We start from the raw sequence: 19,953 nt of genomic DNA, 5'->3' as shown, positions 1-19,953 counted from the left end.
TAAAAAAAAAAAAAAAAAAAAAAGAAATACAAAGCTAAATTAAGTTAAATCAGAAACCGATCCCATTATAAATATTTATACATATGACCTAACTTACATTTAATTTTAATTTATAGCTTCTACATGGGTAATGGTGGCTCTCATATACCATTCAATAGTGCAACTCACAATATTGGTACTTAGAAGAAATATCATATTTTTGTTTTCTTAGAGAAGAAAAAAAAGCCTTCAAATGCTTTTTTTCTAATATTGTGTTGACTTACTAGCTTTTGAGTCTAGAGGTTTAGTGACTATTTGGGCAATGATACATACCATCCATAGAAAAGATGGTCAAATTAAGGGCTAAACAAATGGCAGAAAATATCTTCATTGTCACAGAATCAAAACAGGCATTAAATTCACTACAAATGTAATTGCATCTTCTTCTGAATCCTAATAAAATACTATATAGCATCTGTGGTGCTCTTTTAGTGTTTTACTACATACTGCTTTTCATACAGTTATCTTGTTTATTTAAATATATGAACTTTTCTCCTGCTTTTTTAATTACACAAGGGATATTTGACAGATAAGCTCATTTTTCAGATACCTTTATGAGAGATTAAAAAAAAAGTTGGAAGTTTTTATTTATAATTTCCGAGTTTCAATCTGAGGTATGTAAAGTCTGTAGTTCCTTTTTTAGTAGAACTCAGGCTTATTCAGTGGTGGTATGAGATAAAGCCTCAACTTAGAGTAATTGAAGTGTTGCCTTATTTTGTTAAAGTTTTAGTTGTATTATCTCTCCTACCAGTATTAAATGTTTGAATAAAACCTTTATTGTGCCTGTATTGTGAGATTCCGAATAAATGAGACTTTTGAAACATCTATTAAATAAGATGATGATACATCTTATAGCTATACTCAGAACAGTTGGTGGTCTGTTTAGTCACCACTTGTGGAAATAATCACAACATTGTTATTATTGATATTATTATGAATTTTAAAGCCTAAAATGGCTTCTTTTTTATCAAACATCCAGTTCAACATGCTCCTATCCTAGTAGGCCTACAAAATGACTCTATATCCCATTTTTGATTGTTTCTGAGAATTAACCACATTGTTTATTATCTACAAGATAAAATCTCTTCCCCAACACTGTTCATAATCACTCTTAACAGGGAGGGGCTGGGTAAATGTCAGAGTTCAAGGTTAAATGGAATGAGATATGTTTTTAAATTAATATGCTACCCTGTGTGTCAAAGTCACATATGTTTTCTTTTACATTTTCTATTTTCTTATAGTTCTTGGTTTACATATGTTATTCTCCCTAAAGTATATTTTCCATTCCTTAGAGATAAAAACTGTGATTCACCCATTTTCATACAGAAATGTACCCATTTTTTGAGTAATTTATACATTTTACTCAAAAATATATGTTAAATTTAGTCAATATTTATTCTTGGCCAACTATGTGTAAGGTATTGAGCTGTGAATAGAAGACGAGAAGACAGCAGGAGACCATATTTCTAACCTTTCAGAAGCTTTCAACTTAGTGAAGGAGATGATAATGTATGTAATAACTGTTATATACGAAACAGCTTGCTTATTGCTAGAACAGAGGCATACTTACAGAATTTAGTCTACTGTTGTAGATTAATCATGCCTCTTTACCCTTTCATAAGTGTCCATAACGAAATTGATGGTATTTGTAACCAGCCCAACTGTATTTTGCTTCTACTCGAGGGGCAGCCAATGAAAATGGAGGATGTGAAACTCTACACTGAAGAGTTGCAAAAAATGATGACCGAAGTGCAAGAGATGAATCAGAAACACAGTAGTATGAATGCCAAGTTTACCAAACTGAAAAAGTAAGTGTTAATCAAGATTTCCAATGCCCATTTCTAGGGTTTTAATGTTGATTCCTTCCGAGTTGAGAAACTGAAAACTTGTTTTCTATGGCACTTTACTGTGGTTTCTTTTAAAGGAAATCACATCACTGTCAAAAAGTTTAGCATCTGCTAATGTTCCAGTGCCTGAGATCATATAATTCTGGCTGATAAGCATACCACTGTATAAATCAAAAATAAGGGGCTGGGGTTTTAGCTCAGCGGCAAAGCGCCTGCCTGGCAAGCGCAAGGTCGTGAGTTCAGTTCCCAGTACCGGAGAAAAACCAAAAAATAAATAAAGAAATAAATAAATAAATCAAAAATAAAATTACCACCAGCCAAGACAACTTTGCAGGTATGAGTACTATAACAAATATCCATTTCCATTTGATGTGAGAAAAACAGAAAACAGACGTTAAGTATACAGGTTCTGTATTTAAGTACTCTAGTTTACATTTTTGGCTTATTTGCAAGTTCTGTGGCCTTTTTAACAAACTTTGTCTATAAAAATATACTTTACCATGTTTTTCAGTGCTTTATAAGGAATCACAGATTGCATGACATAGCATGCAATTTCTCTTAATATTAGAAGCTTTGCTCAGACAGTAATGTTCAAAGGCAAAATTTAAATCATTAAATAATCACACAATACCTGTGAGAAAAGAGTATAACCCATTATTTAGTTTAGAGGAAATATGTATGACTATGTTCCAGCAAAATGTCTGTCAATAGTCAAATTTCAAGTTTTCTGTAAACCTTTCAATGAAGTAAAAAAGTACATTTTTTTGTCTTGGAAAATCATCAAAACTGATCAATTTTGTTTGGCCATGGTAACTAAAATAAAGACGACACACGAAATACTCATCACTCACAATTAATTGCCACTCCTGTAAACTCCATAGACATGCAAAGGGCCATCGAGAATCATGAATAATTCCACGAGCATAAACTTGAAAAAGTACCTTTAATTTCATGATTTTATCCTTTGATTTAATCAATTACTTCTCACCTCAAGTAAGGGAGAAAAGAGAGAGGTGGAGAGGAGAATGGAAGTATTTTTCTTCCTTTTTCAATAATATTAAATATAACCCAGGATTTTCATGGATACTGACCATGAGCTAACCCTTTATGGTAATTCTGGATATCAGGCTGCTGTTGAGTGTTAAGCAAAGCGTACATGTATATCATGTGGTTGAGGATGCTTCAGTGATTTCTGGCTGATTTTGTAGGTAAACCAGACCATAAATTATTGGGCAAGAGTGAACTAGATGGCCTTCTGAAATTCCTTTTAGCCAAATATTTCTGATACTTTCATATTGTGGAATTCGGATTATATTAAGTCACACTTAAAAACTAATTCTGTATAAGAAGTTTTTAGTCTCTTACTCTGGTATAACATCTCTTGTCATATTGTTCAGGCTAAATATAGATAGTTTAATGTAAACTCACAGATATTTAGCTGGTTTTTTTTCCAGTCTTCTATGAAGTATTGTTCTACTCTCGTAACTGTTAAGAAGGAACTTAAATTAGTATTATCTTGATTTGCAGTGATTTTCATGTTCTCAAGTATATAAGAATATGTATTAAGGCAGTCCATGTTTTCAAAAATACTAGCGTAGGAGATGGGGATGTGACTCAGTGGTAGAGCTCTTGGGTAGCATGCATCAAGCTTTGGGTTAAATCCCCAGAAAAACAACAAAAAAGACCTGAATGACAAAAGTCATTCAATTTGGGGTTTGTTTGGGTTTTTTTGTACCAGGAATCAAACTCAAAACCTCACACTTGCCAGGGAGGTGCTGTGCCTCTGAGCTATATTCCTCGCTGCAAAAGTATCACTGTAAAGGACTAATTAACAAAGATTGAAAGGAATTAAAATTTAAGTCTGAATTATTCAGGTAGGATAATAGGAAGATAACCTTCCTGAAGAACATCATGAATACTATAACTCAGATACTTCAATATATTACTACCTATTGTAGCTTAAAAATTCTAGAGATGTTTCTATTCTGTTTCATTTGGAAAATATGCTCTATGGCAGGCAATATACAACACTTTGTCTTGAAATGAAAACTCTGAGGCAGAAGCATGGTGAGCAACAGCGGCTGTTAACACAGGTATTGGTTCAGTTTTTAAAAGATCATAATACTTTTCTGTAAATTTTTGATTGGAACTACTGTATGGCATTGTTGGCTTAAATATAGAGTAATTATACTATAAAGTCCTGTGAAAACTAAAAGAAAAGTATATTAATTTTTAGTTATGTGTATTGGGATGCCTGTAACTTTCCACTTTAGCTATGGATTTCTCTAATTACTGAGTATAATACCCTAATTAAAACATTCTCTATGATTTGTTTTTAGATTCTTCAGTTTATCCTGAAGTCGATAAGTAAAAATCAGATGGCAAACAAAAGCAGTACAAGGTAAATTTATGGACTCCATGTATTTTCGTGATTAGAGAAGGACACTTTACACTCAAAATTATGTCTCATAATTTTTCTTTTTTCCAAGCTCACTCTTATTTTTCAAGTTAGAGCACTTAGTCAGCATATATAAATTATGTATGCAATATCAGGATGAAAATGATACCTCCTGAGGAAGTCCAAACACATCATCAGTTCATTGTATATTGGTTTTCCTTTTGTTCTTATATTTTTATAATGATAAACTGGGCATGGTGTTGCATGCCTATAATCGCAGAACTTGGGAGGCTGAAGCAGGAGGATTGCTGCAAGTTCAAGGCTAGCCTGGACTATGTGGCAAGGCCCTGTCACAGAAAAAGGAAATGATAAAAGACTAACCTGCTATGGTATGATCATAGTAGATGTATCCTAGTTGCTGGTACTTGCTTGTAGGTTGCTTCTGTCCTTAAGGTGGGTTCTAGGGGTGTCATTGAGAACTATTGTACTGTAGTCTTGTTAAATTTCACTCATTCTAAGGTTTCTAGTCACCTCTAAGGAGCCAACTTCAACAGGATCTCTTCTTTTTAAAATAAGTGTTCACTTTTTAAAACTTTTACTGATTTGTTTATTTACTTGTTGCCGGGGATTTAATCCAGGATTTCGTATGTGCTATGCACATGCTGTGTGACTGAGCTAATACCCCAGACCCTGAATCCCTTGTTATACTTCCCCAGAGATTCTCCTGCAATAAATTGGATGATATTCTTCAACTTCACCTTGTTAGAGTCATGAAACTTTGTAGAAATTCTTCATACAAGAAATTACTCTGACCAGAAAGAACAAAACCATTTCACCTATGATTTTTTAAGTAGAAGTTTCCAGCTCCCTCTTAACTGGCCCTTTGCAACCTAAAATTGTGGGATTTTTCTAAGTCTCAAGACAGAGTATTTAATTATAAAATATTTTTGTAAGATGCTACCTAATTGTACCTTAAACACAAATTCCTATGTTGTTGGCTTGACACTTCAGACTTGATTAAGCAACTTAGAACCAATGGATAGTAATTAATGACCAATGTTACTGAGTATGTGCAGAGTGCTAAGCCTGATATGGTTTATCTCATTTAATTCTCAGAAAAATTCTATTTCATAGGCGCTAACGTTGTCTTCATTTCACAGATGATGATACTGAGTTCAACAACATTATCTAAAGTCACATAGTTAATATATAACAGAATCAAAATTCAAACCTTACTACTGGGCGTCATTGACTCTAGGGCATTGTTTCCCATTTGTCTCCCTTCTTCCCACTTTTGAGGCTTTCTGGTAACTTTTAATTTTGAAATGAAATCAACAGAAAAAATGTTGAGAATACTATAAAGGACTCCCATGTAGCTTTTACCCAGATTCTCTAATTTTAACATTTAGTCCTATCGTTTGCTTTCTGTCTCTGTCTCTTTCTCTCTCTCTCACCCTACACACACACACACACACACACACACACACACACACACAATTATTTTTCTGAAGCATTTGAGATTGTTTCAGGCATGATATACATTTACTCCTTAGTACTTAATGTATATTTCCAAAGAACAATGACTTTTTCTTACAAAAGTGCTGTGCAGTATCAAAATCAGGATACTTAACATTGATTTAACACTATTTTCTAATCCTCAGTTCATACTTAAGTTTTATCAGTTGTCTCAGTGATGTTCTTTATACCCACAATCTTCCCTCTCTCTTCTGTTCTCTGTCTCATACCTATGCTGCATTTACTTATTATATCTTCATTCTTTCTTAACCTGGAACAGTTCCTTAGCCTATCTTTGTCTTTCATGACTTCAACAGTTTTGGCCAGTAATTTTGGCAGAATATACAGTGAGGGCACTTTGCATTCGGCCTAGTCTCATGATTATAATCAGATTACGTTTTTTGGCAGCAATACCAAAAAGTGATGTTGTGGGCATATCACAGACACCTGAGGTCAGTTTTTGCCCTTGTTGTTGATGCTGACTTTAATCACTTAAATTAAAATGGTATCCCCGAAGAGTGTCACCATCCTTAAGTTGCTATTTTCATTTTGTAATTATTAACTTGTGGGGAGATACAGTAAGTCCCCAATTTATGAGTGTTCAAGTTGCAAAATTGCATAGATATGAACAGACCTCACATTACGAACATTTATAGATGCGAATAAATTATGGAAGTAGCACACTTGTCCACCTTACCACTTTAAGGTAACTGTAAAAGTAAAAATAATTTATTTATGCTTGTACTGTACTGTACCACCATTTCAAGGTAACTATAAAAGTGAAAATAGTTTATTTGTAGTATTTTTGTGTGTGTTTGGTTGTTTTATGCTTTACATTGCATATTTATGTCAGAGGTGTGTAAGATTCACCTTGTCAGACTTATGAATGAATTTGACTTATGATCATTCTCCTGGAATGGAGCTTGTTTGTAAGTAGGGGATGTACTGTACTTGAGTCTATTAAATACTGTTCTTAAAAATTTATGCATCAGGGGCTGGGGATTTAGCTCAGCGGCAAAAGCACCTGCCTGGCAAGCGCAAGGTCATGAGTTCAGTTCCCGGTTCCAGAGAAAAACCAAAACCAAAAAAAACCAAAAAAAAAAAAATTTATGCATCAATTTTAGCTTTGATTTAGGATTCTTTTTTTATTCTCAACATATTACTATGATATTTGTATAATACAAACATTATTCATTTATCAACCAAATTCCGTTCCTGTGATTAGATTGTTAAATGAATTGATCTTTAAATGAAGAATTGTATATAGTGTGTACATTAGAGTATTATTCATAGCAAAGAAATGGTCAAAGAAAATTCCAACTTCATGACTTTCTTTTATCTGAATGTAAAACTACAGTACTGTGCAGTACAGTCCACAAAAATTATAGTACCATCTAAATAAGGTGTACTCTATAACAAAAAGACATTGAGGCTCTACAAACAAGATATACAGATCTGTATCAAAAAAGGATGAGTTGTAAGTCTGAGCAGCAGGTGGTAAGTCTGAACAATTGTTAAACAGGTAGCATGTTAAATGAGGAATGTCTGTAGTGATTTTCTAATCACATCAGTCCTCTACATTTTTAGTTTCCATTCTAAGGAAAAACATTTCCTGCTTCCTTATTATTTATTTATATAAGTATGGAATCACGGATTCTTATTTTATTCAAAAGATTATAATCCTTACTAGACTATGTCCATTGATAGGTACATCCTCATTAACTATTTACTTTTGGTATAATAGGAATTCTAGATTTAATTTGTACTTTATCTGTTTCAGCCTTGGAATCAGGCATCCCTTAAAGGAACCTAGTTTCCCCTTTTATTCTTTACTTTAGTTTTAGCTGACCCAGTGTATATTAAAGGCAAAATAATCCAAGCACTAAGGCCAGGCATAGTGGTATGTTGTAATCCTAGCACTTGTAAGGCTGAAACAGGAAGATCTCCAGTTTGAGGCCAACCTAAGATATGCAGTGAGACCCTGTCTCACAAAATCAAAACAATAGTAATAACCAAAGCTTTTAAGATTTCATTAGGGGGACATAGAAGAAAAATTATAAGTAGTGATAATGTTCTAGATTGCCACTCATTCTACTCAGCTATCATTTGGGTAACTTTGTTTGCGCTCCTTAATGATGATATCTTAAAACATTTAATTCTAATGGGACTATTCTGACAAAAGGTGTTTAATATTCAGCTCTTTACTACTGACCATTGCAGCACTAGGATGATTTACAACTGTGAAATCTGGGTGTCATTGCAGGTCATTACCAGCCATATGTGAAGCTGAAGCTTCCAAATGTCCTCGTCAGTATTTCCATATCCCAGAGGAGAAAGAGAAAGAAGCTGTAAGATTCTGAAATAAAATGATGGTGGTGGGCGGGCAAAAAAATCATTTACTGTCAGTTAAATTTTCAGTGTCTGTTAATGTTATTTTTCACACAATTGTTAAATATTCTTAAAGGAAATCATACCACATATGGTCTGAGAAAGACTAGATGCACATACGGGTACATAATCAATTCTCATTTCCTCTAATTATCCTATTTAGATGGAGATATTAAAAGATGGTTATGCAATTATTGAAGAAAAATATAAAAATCTCCTTGACGGTGATTTACCGGCTTTGAAAAATGAATACAAAAACTTATTTTCATCTGGGGACCAAGAAAATGGAGGCAATGGGTAAGCAACCTTGTGAGCAACGTTTTGGTAATGAAGTATAGTATGTTGTGCAGCTATGTTAAAGTATGGGCTATATTCTGTTTTTAAATGAACAAAACTGCTTTCCTTCAGTTACAAAATCAACACTGCTGACTTCCTCTCAGTACATTATGTATTTCTGCTTTTTTCTTAGTGATGTAATGGTACTGCAATCTGTGTTCTTGCCCAGTCCCCCATATGACTCCCAAAACACTCTTGCAAAACAGTTTGACCTGTGTGTAAACTAGTGAAATCATTGAAGAAATAAGGTATGAAAACATAGCTTACTTAATATACATATATGATCAGTACCTTTGCTACATGTCAGCAATAGCCAGTTCAAAAATCTTATGAAAAATTCCATTCACAAAACCAACAAAAACTTAAGTTAGCAACTACTATAAATTTAATGAGAAATATGGAGAACCTATTTGGGGGAAAACATGCTTGCAAATTTGCAAGTTTTTAATACATGAATATCATTTTTACTGAAACATAATATTCATACATTTGTACATTGTGCATTATGGTAATTTAATCCATGTATATAATAAGCAGTAACTAAATGAGAGCAATTAGCATTTCCATCTCTTCAGTGGTTAAACATTTCTATTTGTTGGAAATTCTATACTGCTCTAATTACTTTGACATATAACACAGACTATTTTAAAGAGTAGTTATCCTATGGTGCTGTAGAAAACCAGAGCTAATTCCTCCTCTATAATTATGTTTTTGTACTTTTTATTTATCTTCTTTCCACCTGCTTCCCCAGCTTCTAGTGACCACCATTTCACTCCAGTCTTCTACAACACAACATTTCTGTTTCCACAAACAAATGAGAATGTGTGATAGATGTCTTTCTGCATCTGGCTTACTTTGCTTTACAATGAACTCCAGTTTCATCCATGTTGCTACAAGTGGCAGGATTTCATTCTTTTCCAGGACTGAATAATATTCAGTGTGTACTTTGTATATATATCACATATTGTCCATTCACTAATGGAAATCTAGACTGATTCCAGATTTCAGCTACTGTGAATAGCATTGCAATAAACTTGAGAGTACAAATGGTTTTGGTATAATGATCTTATTTTCTTTGGATGTATACTGAGTAGAGGTATTACTGGATCTTATGGTAGTTCACTTTCAGAGTTTTGAGGAATCTCCATAATGTTTTGCATAATGGCTATACTAATTTACAATTTACAATTCCTACCAACAGTGTAGAACAGTCCCCTTTTCTCTGCATCCTTACTAGCATCTATTATTCTTTTCTCTTTTTGGTGATAGTCATTTTAACTGGGAGGAGATCTCATAGTGATTTTGATTTGCATGCCCCTAATGATCAGTGACATGAAGCATTTTTAAGTATCCTTTTGCCCATATTTGTATCTTCTTTTTTAAAAATTACTTATTCAAAAAAATTACTTATTCAAATCTTTATGCAATTTTAAATTCATTATTTGTGGATATATGTGTGTGTGTGTGTGTGTGTGTGTGTGTGTGTGTGTGTATTATTGGGGACTGAGCCTAGGACCTTGCACATACGAAGCAAGCACTTTACCACTGTTACATTGTCAGCCCAGTGCATATCACTTTTAAGTGTGTGTCACAGATAGATGGATGCTAAATATCTAGACGTCTGTTGAGGAAGGTTATTAGTCCAGACATCTCAGCCTAAGTTTTGTCTGTATGAGCAGAAAGTAGATCCAAATGGAAAATCATTATGTCTGCTACAGGATAGTGAGAGCTTCAGAAAGGGATATCTGGCAAGGAGACTGTTGGAGGAGAACCTTCCAGTGGAAGATTACGTAGCAGGAAGAATATTATGCAGTATCTTTTGGAAGTATAGGAAACCTGAGGTAGCAGAATATTTTGAGAGAGATCAAGCGTTCAAGGGGAAGGACATTACAGATATAACCAGGGGTGGCTTAGAGCCTGGACATATAAAGAGAAGCAAACTGTTGAGTCAACTGTGCCTGGACCTGAAGTGTTTAAGGAATAAGACAACAGGAAGTTCATGTTTCTGGAGCAGGAGGTAGAAATGTACAGACTCGGTTCTCGAATTACATTTTTGCAAGCATATTGTCCCTTAAAGCCAGAAGCATGACATTTGTCTACTTGGGTGTTGGCCCAGAAGAGTTGCACAGATGTATCCTCTTCCACGCTTTCATTATATGAACAGAGGTGTGGAATGCTGACGGTAGCCACATTTGAAAAACAGAGTATACCAGAGTTTTTTCTAAAGAAAATAGGGAGAAATACCAGTAAATCTCAGATTTTATGGTATCTAGAGTGTTAAAATTGTAATGAATGATATTTGAACATCCCCACAATGAAACTTAGAAGCTAATTTTAAAAATTTAACTTTCAGGGAATCTACACAGTCACAGATATTTGACAGTCTTCTAAAATATCAACTCAGAAAGAATATGGAAAAGTATAGTGACCTATGCAGCTTAATTATGAAGTGTGATTGAAAACTATGGTGAATGTTTAAATTTAAAATGATTTATTACAATAAAAGACATACTGTCATTAATCGCCCTTAAAATGCTCGTCCTAACTTATACTGCACTTATCCCATCATTCTTGCCACTTTCTAAAGCAGATATGGAAGTCCTTTTGCACGAATTCCTTTAGTTATGCTGTCTTGGCCACCTTGATGTGCTGAATCGATTAAAACTGTTTACCTTTTGTGGTCATTTTGGCTTTGGTGAAGAGCCAGAGGTCACATGGTACCATATCCATTGACTAAGGTGGATGAGGACACACTGTAATGTTTTAAAAGTTTGCCTTTCCACTGGATGTCATTCAATAGCAGCATTCACCTTATTTTTGATAACACCTCTGCCAGATCCTCACAAACACGCTTATTTATTTCACTTACCATTATGGTCTCAAGCTCCATCTCTTTCCCCGTATATAACTCAAACTTAGCCTTCTTCATAGCTGAGTGGTACTGCATTGTGTATATATACCATGTTTTCTTTGTCCATTTATCTGTTGGTGGGCCTATAGGTTGCTCCCATAATTTAGCCATTGTATATGGTGCACTTAGCATATTATTTTCAAGATTCACCCATGTTATGTAATGGGTCAATACTTTAATTATTTTTAGTTGCAAATAAAATTACATTATATGGATATACCACATTTTACTGGCACATTTATCAGGTAATAGGTAGTTGATTGCGTTCCATTTTTTGCTATTGTGGAGAAATTTGCTGTGAACATTTACAAGAAGATGATTATGTTTGTATTTTTCTTGGATAGATAGCAAAATGTGGAACTGATAGAAATTAACAGAATTAGGGCTGGGGATATAGCTCAGTCGCACAAGAGCCTGCCTGGCAAGTGTGAGGTTGTGAGTTCGATTCCCAGTACCAAAAAAAAAAAAAAAGAAAGAAAGAAATTAATGGAATTGCCAGCCATGGTGGTGCATGCTTGCAATTCCAGCACTTGGGAGGCGGAGGCAGGAGGATTACTGCAATTTTGAGGCCAGCCTGTGCTACATAGTTAGTCCAAGACCAGCCTGGACTACACAACACTATCTGGCTCAAATAAGAAAGAGAGTGAGAGACACACAGAGAGAGAAAGAGAGAGAGGAAGAAAGAGAAAGAGAAATGAATAAAATTGAATGGAAAATTATATCTAACTTCTTAACAATTGCTGGACTGTTTTCCAAAGTGGTTATGTCACTTCACATTCATTTCCACCAGCAATATATAGTGGTTCCTGTTTTTCTATATCCTTATCATTTCTTGTTATTGTCTGTTCTTTTATTATAACCACTCTGGTTATGATAAAGAGTTTTCAATAAGTTTAGGTGGTGGAATGGTTGACCTGTCAGAATGCATGAACATTGCATTATGTAACATGTGAATGAAATGAAAGGAGAGTTGGTTGATATTATAAATCATATGGCAAGTCTGATATGTAACAGGTGAATATGCTACCACACATATGATTTAAGCTGTTGCAACATGTTGAATTCATATCTTCTATGCTATTTCTCAGAAAAGTCACTCAAACGTCAATTCAAGATGGACCTGTGAGTGAGGAGTCAGTGATCACCGATTTGAATTTGGCCACGCCGGATATACGAGACCTAATAACTGCGGAACCCTTAGGACAGGAAACTGAAGATATGCCTTTCGATCTGGAGGCTTTGCTTTCTCAGGACATCAATTCAATCTTGACTGGGGATGACTCACATATTCTGTGTGACCCTATAATGAACAGGTATACACTCTCTCTTCTCTGAACATGTCTTCTACATATTTTTGAGGAAAATTTGTATTCTTTTCACAGTGCAGAAAACACTTTGGATAGAGCCGAGAAAAGGCAGGTGTATAACAATAGTTTGTAGAGTTTTTGAAGAATACTTCTGCCCAATCTTTCCCTTTCTTTGCTGGAAAATCCAGAAACAATATTTTGAATGGTGACAGGGACTCGGAAGTGCAAGTACACAGTTAGTGAGCTAATTTTAGGTGAGAGGTAGCATAACACTTTGCTGTACCCACAGTTGCACCTCTGAATATTGAATCAAGTCTGTTTTCATTTTGAAACCTTAACAAATCAGATATTTGAAAGGGAGATACTAAATTATGATGAATACTTCATACTGGTACTTAGCTCTGATAAATGGTTTGTGTTTTTGAAGAAATTGTGGATATTGATTTTCAGACATACATAGTTCTGAGTTTTGAAAATTACCTGTTTATCCAAAGCATAATATTATGATGATGGAAGCAATATGTGATTAAGAAAATATCCTTTAGAAACCTCCACTCCCAAAATTATCACTGTTTTTTATATACTACAGATGAACTCTTTGGTAATATATTTGATGTTTCACTATCTGCGGTCTTCTGAAAATGAGAGCTGCACACTGGCTGTGCAAAAACCCTCCCTCCCTCTTAAATCCAAAAATTGTTCTAAATTAGAGCAAAACCTTCCGCTTGGTGCACAACTGTAAGGGAAAAAAAAGATGTCTTAATTTCCTGAAACTAGATTCTGTGTGTTTCAGCAGAAATATTACTAAATTGGAGCCACAAAGGCGCTATCATCAGCAAAACTCTGGCCACAAAAACCTGAGTGACATGTAGAGGAAGAATGACTGCCTAAGTTTCAACTTCTCCAGCAGTGGCTATATTTGTCTGTTTAGATGCTTTATCATCTTATATTTGTATTATTTCCTTCCTTCATTTATTGCCTACCCTAGAGAGAGAAGGGTCATATATGGGCTTGGTAGACCTTTTTACATAAATAGCTTCCTGAAAAACACATCTAAAAGGGAGCCCTATGAGCTTTCAAACTGATCCTGAACTTTAGTGTGAACCCTCAGATTTGAGCCAAAGGGAACTACTCCAAACCATAAACTAATCTTCATCCTTCAGGGGACAGGGCATTCCTCAGAATCTCCATGGATCATGGGAACTCTGTCAGTTAAAATGATTTTTCTGAGTTGCTTTAACATCGCCTGAATTGGCCAGCAAAGCCAGGTTCAAGTTCAGCTAGACTGACAAACCCACAGGAAAGAACAAAGGTTTCCTATGTTAACGACCTATAAGAATTTAGTGCCGTTTGGGCTCTTGAAGTCAGCTTAAATAACAACAGTGGAAAATAGTGCAACCGGTGGTCCTCAGAGGATCTGATCTTCCTAGTAAATGGCATCACAAAATGAAGTCAAGAGCTTCACAACCGCATAAAGTCAAAATATAAAACTTTCTGTTCACTGTCAACTACTGTGTGTCACACTCCCTCAAATCCATTGCTCTCACTGATTGATGAAATTCAGGCTAAATGCTGCCCATGGGGAGGAATACAGTCATTTGAAAGACTAAGTTTAGAGCGTGTATAATCTCATAAATGAAAGGCTATAGGTCATGCATTACCTAGTTACATTGTTGTATTGCTTTGCATCTCTTTTCTGATTGGGGACAGTGATTCATCATCTTCACTGGCACAAAACAATGGAAAAACATCCTGTAGACTGAGATTTCCTGGGTTGAAGAATATTTACTATTCAGAATTCTGACAGAATAGAATAATGTGGATTTTCTTACATCCTTCTGGGGATTTTCAGGTTGAGAAATCTGGTATGAAAAAGTTGGAAGTGGGCCACTCTGGATGAATTACAGCCAGTCAATTATGTACAGAAATCTTCTGAACAACAGTAGGGTTCATTGTCTGAAAGTGAAATTTCTGTAACTGGAAAATGCCATAGGATTCATGGTTTTTTGCTTGAGGACCTATAATAATCTGTGTAATTCACTAAATTTGGGACATTTTCTCAAAGATTATCTTTTGCCATTTACATTATCTTTTGTCCATCCATCGTCATCCTGCTTGGAGATAAAGACTGTTAATTTCCCACTCCTCCATTTTTCATTCAAGGGATGAAATGCACTCCACTGATGAAGATTTGATGGAACTAAATTCTCTTCTGTCTAAGAATAATGTGAATTACACCTCTGATCATGTCAGTGAGGTAAGTTTATCAATTCATATTTAAGACTTTATTGCATTTACATACATTATTCCCGAAAAAGAATGATAAATGACAATTGACACTAATTGACACTAGTATTATTGACACCAATAATACTGTGCCTAGGATTCAAGAGTGCTTCTTACTTTGGTCTTTAAATTAATTTAATGTATATAACTTTTATGTCTTGGTTTTCTGAACCAGAAAATGAAGAATTTCTATGTCCTTCTCCATAGTACTATCACAATTTATGTTACATTGTGTAATTTATGTGTTAGACTGTTAGTATAAGAATTTATGTGGTGGTTTTTCTTGCTGTAATCACTTAAAAATAAACAATGCAAAAATATCCCTTTGTGCAGTATTATGCTTTGTTAGTAGTTTCTTATGTCTCCAAAATTCTTCTTGTCACATTATTCTTCATTGTTGCATAAAATCCTTCTTCCTGATGATCGCAGTAGGTCTAGAATTTAAATTATTTTTAGAGGACCTTGTTTAAATTCTTTTTTTTCTTTTCAGCCAGTCTCTTCTGAACTTCCAAATTTGGTGACAAATGAAACCGAAACTTTACGCAATGCGTGTGTTATGGCTGAAACATAAAATCTACTTTATACATTTTATAACTTTTTTACATTGTCCAAATATGAGGTCCTATATTGTACATTTACTGATGGAAATTTCCATGATAACAGATTATTAGTAGGAAAATTTTTGAGTTAAGTGAGTGAAGTAGAGTGGTATATAGCATGTTATGTATATTCCTTCACTGCCCTGTTCATGCTTTTTTTCTCTGCCAAAATATTGACTATTTACAGAAAAGTCCAGCCTAAATTAGTAAATATTTTTCAACATTTTACTACTTTAGTTTGCATACTAGGTACACCAGAGACTGATGTAGTGAAGTACCAATGCTTTGTTCACACAGCTGCAAAGGGCTACTGATAAAATAATTGACAGTCCAGAGAGTTGTGCACGTGACATTCCTGCTAACTCAAGAGGTTGAGGTAGGAGGATCATTTGAGTCCAAGGATCCAAGGCCAAAATGGGCCACATAGTGAGACTCCTTCAAAAAAGTTTTTGGCAGATCCTTTTAAGCAAATGGATACTTTTCTTGGCAGTTGCTTGATTTTTAAGTCATACAATTTATAGTCTTATACCTGTCAAAAACTAGACTGTATTCAGTTAAATGGGCTTTTCAAAAACCTCATATTATGGTGATACATACATACTAATGTTTATAGCCGCTAAATTCCTAATAGCTAAATCATGGAAGCAACCTATATGTCCATCAGTAGAGGAATGGTTAAAGAAAATGTGGTATTTACACAGAATGGAGAATTCCTGTACCATAAAAAAAGAAAAACATGTGTCATTTGTAACAAAATGGATGTACCTTGAGACCATAAGGTTAAGTGAAGTAAATGCTGCATGGTTTCTCTTATATGAGAAAACCAAATTGTAGATAAAGAGCAAAATAAAAGATGGATAAGAAGAAGTAGAAAGCTAGATTTTTCTTAAATGGGATAGTGATGAAGAGATGGACGAAGGAAAGAAAAGTGATTAGAAAAAATTGAGATGTGTCATATACATGCTTCAACTCCACATGGGGAATGTAAACATCATGTTGTATAAACATGTACTAACTTTAAAAACTTATTTTAAATGTCATGTACCATGCTGAACAACAGAACTTTTTGAGATCTTGCTTCTTGTGGTCAAGGGCACTATGTAGAGTATTTTAGGGAATATTTTTTAGGAGATATTTTAAGAAACTTGTCAGACAGAAAAAAGTCTGGATTAACAGTAACATTAGCACATAACATTAGCACATTCTTGGTTTTCTTAAACATTATGTCACATTTTAGGATACCTTTCCCTCTCATTTATGCTACAAGTTTGTGGCTATAGGTGACATTTTAATGAGAACATCTAATAAAAGGAGTGTTTGTGCAGTTCACACTGTGATGTAGATAAATAACTGAATGTTAAATACATCATTGTATAAAAATTAAATAGGTAACTAAATTTCATCTTTACAAAGAAATATGCATTTTGACTGGACTGAGTCAGGTGGTAAATGGCCATAATTATAACTGCAATTTGTATGAGGACCAAAAAATAAGGCATCTGGGTTGTTTTTTAAATAATCATCTCTTTTTTAAGCTCTTCTTCAAACTACTGTGAACATCAAGAAAACATAGTTCTTAGCAGATAATTGCCTGTAATAGTGTACTTACAGATCCCTTTCTCTTAGCTTAGTGTAAAGTCTTATAGTTGTCTTATATTTGTCTTATAGTCGTCTTATATTTTAAATCAAAATGCAAACCCCTTCTATTTTCCCATAACTTCTTTCTCCAGCTAGGGAGGTTCTCCAGATGGAGCATTTAATCTTTTGCTATTGATTAATAAGTAATAGACAGAATTGATACTTTTTATATTGTTTAGCCAAGATGACTTGAAAGAAGCATTCTTTTCTTTCTGCCAGACGTACTAGGCATGTTAGGTAAGTCCTATCATTCAGGTTCAAATACTTAGGTTGAAATCTAATATTTACTAAATTTGCTTCTGTCTTGGCAGGAAATATTGTCCAATATTATCTCAAACTAAATGACATTTAGACTTACATTGTATAGTTAGCTATCACTCCATTAGAAATTGATTTTTCTTCTGTCTAGAAATCAGTGACTAAAGAAAATTACAACCATTCGAAAATAAAATAAATAGAAACATTTATTCCTCAATTTCATTACTCTCTCAAGGGATAGGCTTATTTTTGGATCTAAGATTGAGCACAACACCTTACACTTGCTAAGCACTTCTCTAAGAATGATTGGTTGATGATATTGTAATGCTCTTTCTTCTTGTCTAGAGTTTAACTTTAATGGAAATTGAGGAAGGAGAGATAAGTCTACTTGGTGCCAATGGAAAAACAGGTATAAGAGAATATTTATAAAAGGATTTGAAAATTTTATGTCCCAGTCCCAGCCCCATAATTTACAATCTATAGTGACCCCTGGCAAGTAGTTTAACCTCTTTGAACTAGAATTTATTCTTGTGCAAACTATGAATAGTTTCCTTTCCTTTTTCATAAATTCCTTTGAATGCTAAATCAGATAATGTATCTGAAAGAGCCTGTTAACTACCAAATAAACCTGAAGGATACTATAATATGAAGTCTCCGGTTTTTAGGCAAAAATCATAATAAAAAAAAACCCTCAGAGGGATTTGCTGTAATGAGTTTAGGTTTTTCCAAAGTAAGTCTTTCTTAGAAAGTAGGTCCTTTTTTTTTTAAAACTAAACTTAGTCCTTCATAGTTAGGCTTAGATTTTATGGAAAGTGTACCCTGAAATATTTATATTCTAGTTGTTAGTGCTATTCCTAAATCCAAAGCAGATTTTGATACAATTACATGATATTATTCTGCTGTAGAGAGATTATTCTAAAAGGGTTGAAATAGTAGGTATAGTAAGAAAGTCTGATACTATCTTCTAAGAAGTAAGAGCATATTAGTCATGGTTAAAATGCCCCTCCAGTAGTAGATGTGGACAGTGTGACTCAGAAGGTTGGAAGAATACCCTTCATTCTGTTCCGGGATGCATTTAACAGCATAAGATTTATAAATTATACTTTGCCTTACCTCCTCTTTTCCTAAATTATGTATAACAAAGCACTGTCACACCTTGCTTTCCTCACTAGATGAGCTATTGATGAGTGATTTTGGAGAAGAACATGAAGATTTTAGTGACCTCCCTTCAGAAGATGTGAAGAAGCCATCGAATTTCTTCCCAGGTTTACGTGACCATGATTATGCAGCCCAGAATATTTCTTCTCAAGATGTTACAAGTCCTACTGAAAATGTTACTCCCCCCTCATGTATGGACACCAGTGAAGAGTGAAAGCGATTCCCCCTGCCTCTTTTGTAACTCTGTTAGCAGTTGTGTTGAAGAATCCATTACAGTTGATCCTTCTACTTGAGTTTAGTTTGAGCTCCCTACAATCTAACTTTCTGGTAGAAAACAGATAGGAATTTCTAACTTTGTCTAGCATATTTCCCTTTATCACTTAATCACAGCAGAATCTGTAACTTTAAAATGTGTTAATATTTTTGCTCTCTTGTACATAAGCACAATATCATAGTTGGGATAAAATCCAGTCCACATGAAAAGGACAGGAAATTCATCAAAGTTAGGGGTTAATAAAAAGGCCCTTTTTTTCTAGTTTTAAAGCAACATTCTTCCAATACTTTGTGTCCAGAATAGAAATTTGTGTTAAATGCCAAAAACTACAGTAGGTTTCTAAATAAATAGCAAATCTCTGTGATTAGTTTCTGCTTATAGGAAAAAATACATCATCTCAGAATTTCTTGAGACAGATCTGGTTTCGAAAAATAATGTTATTTGTCAACTCTGAAAAGGATGGCTCTAAAATTTTCCTTAGATTTTAAAGGTACATTTATTTTAGATTTTACAGTTTTTCTGTAAGTTTTATTAACTATAGAATTTTTACTTCTTAAAGAAAATGTAATTTTCAACATAAAATGAAACTTTTTACACCAATCACTGTAAGAACTCTGATTCTCTAACGAAGTTCTTCCACCAAATGTAAAGAAACCTAAGAACAAATTACTTATTAGAAATTAAAATGGCATATTGCAACCAACCATTTTTCAACTATATCTCTGATCTCTGCATCCACCTCTATAGTTGTTTCAAATTCACCCTGCCATGTATGTAATTCTTTTATGACTAATTATGCATCAAAAATGTTATGCTTTTAATCAATTTGGAATAGTTTGCACACAAACTTCTCCTACAACAACATTCATTTTTACCCAGCACAAGGGCACCGCAGCACTTAAACTCTAGATCATCTGTTTGGTAGAAAAATGTTATAAAACATGGGCAAGATTTCTGGTTTCAGAAACTTGAAGGTAAATTTTTGCATTACATTTTTAT

At 34.2% G+C, this 19,953-nt stretch overlaps 1 protein-coding gene across 1 annotated transcript in view; it reads left to right on the top strand.

Moving 5' to 3' along the window:
- The window catches only part of LOC102025115 (heat shock factor protein 3-like), a 57,025-nt gene extending 37,590 nt beyond the window's left edge, over positions 1-19,435 (top strand). Inside the window, exons 4-12 of the mRNA XM_013502808.1 lie at positions 1,723-1,847; positions 3,904-3,979; positions 4,226-4,287; positions 8,063-8,147; positions 8,351-8,484; positions 12,523-12,747; positions 14,905-14,998; positions 17,868-17,931; positions 18,695-19,435. Coding sequence (XP_013358262.1) covers positions 1,723-1,847; positions 3,904-3,979; positions 4,226-4,287; positions 8,063-8,147; positions 8,351-8,484; positions 12,523-12,747; positions 14,905-14,998; positions 17,868-17,931; positions 18,695-18,894 — 1,065 coding nt within the window. The 3' untranslated portion in view covers positions 18,895-19,435. The remainder of the gene's footprint in view (positions 1-1,722; positions 1,848-3,903; positions 3,980-4,225; positions 4,288-8,062; positions 8,148-8,350; positions 8,485-12,522; positions 12,748-14,904; positions 14,999-17,867; positions 17,932-18,694) is intronic.
- Positions 19,436-19,953: the final 518 nt, after the last annotated feature.

Source organism: Chinchilla lanigera, unplaced genomic scaffold, assembly GCF_000276665.1.
Source record: "Chinchilla lanigera isolate Chin_1 unplaced genomic scaffold, ChiLan1.0 scaffold00074, whole genome shotgun sequence".
Taxonomy (NCBI): domain Eukaryota; kingdom Metazoa; phylum Chordata; class Mammalia; order Rodentia; family Chinchillidae; genus Chinchilla; species Chinchilla lanigera.
The sequence above is the reverse complement of the archived record's forward strand: the minus strand, read 5'-3'. Positions and strand labels throughout refer to the sequence as shown.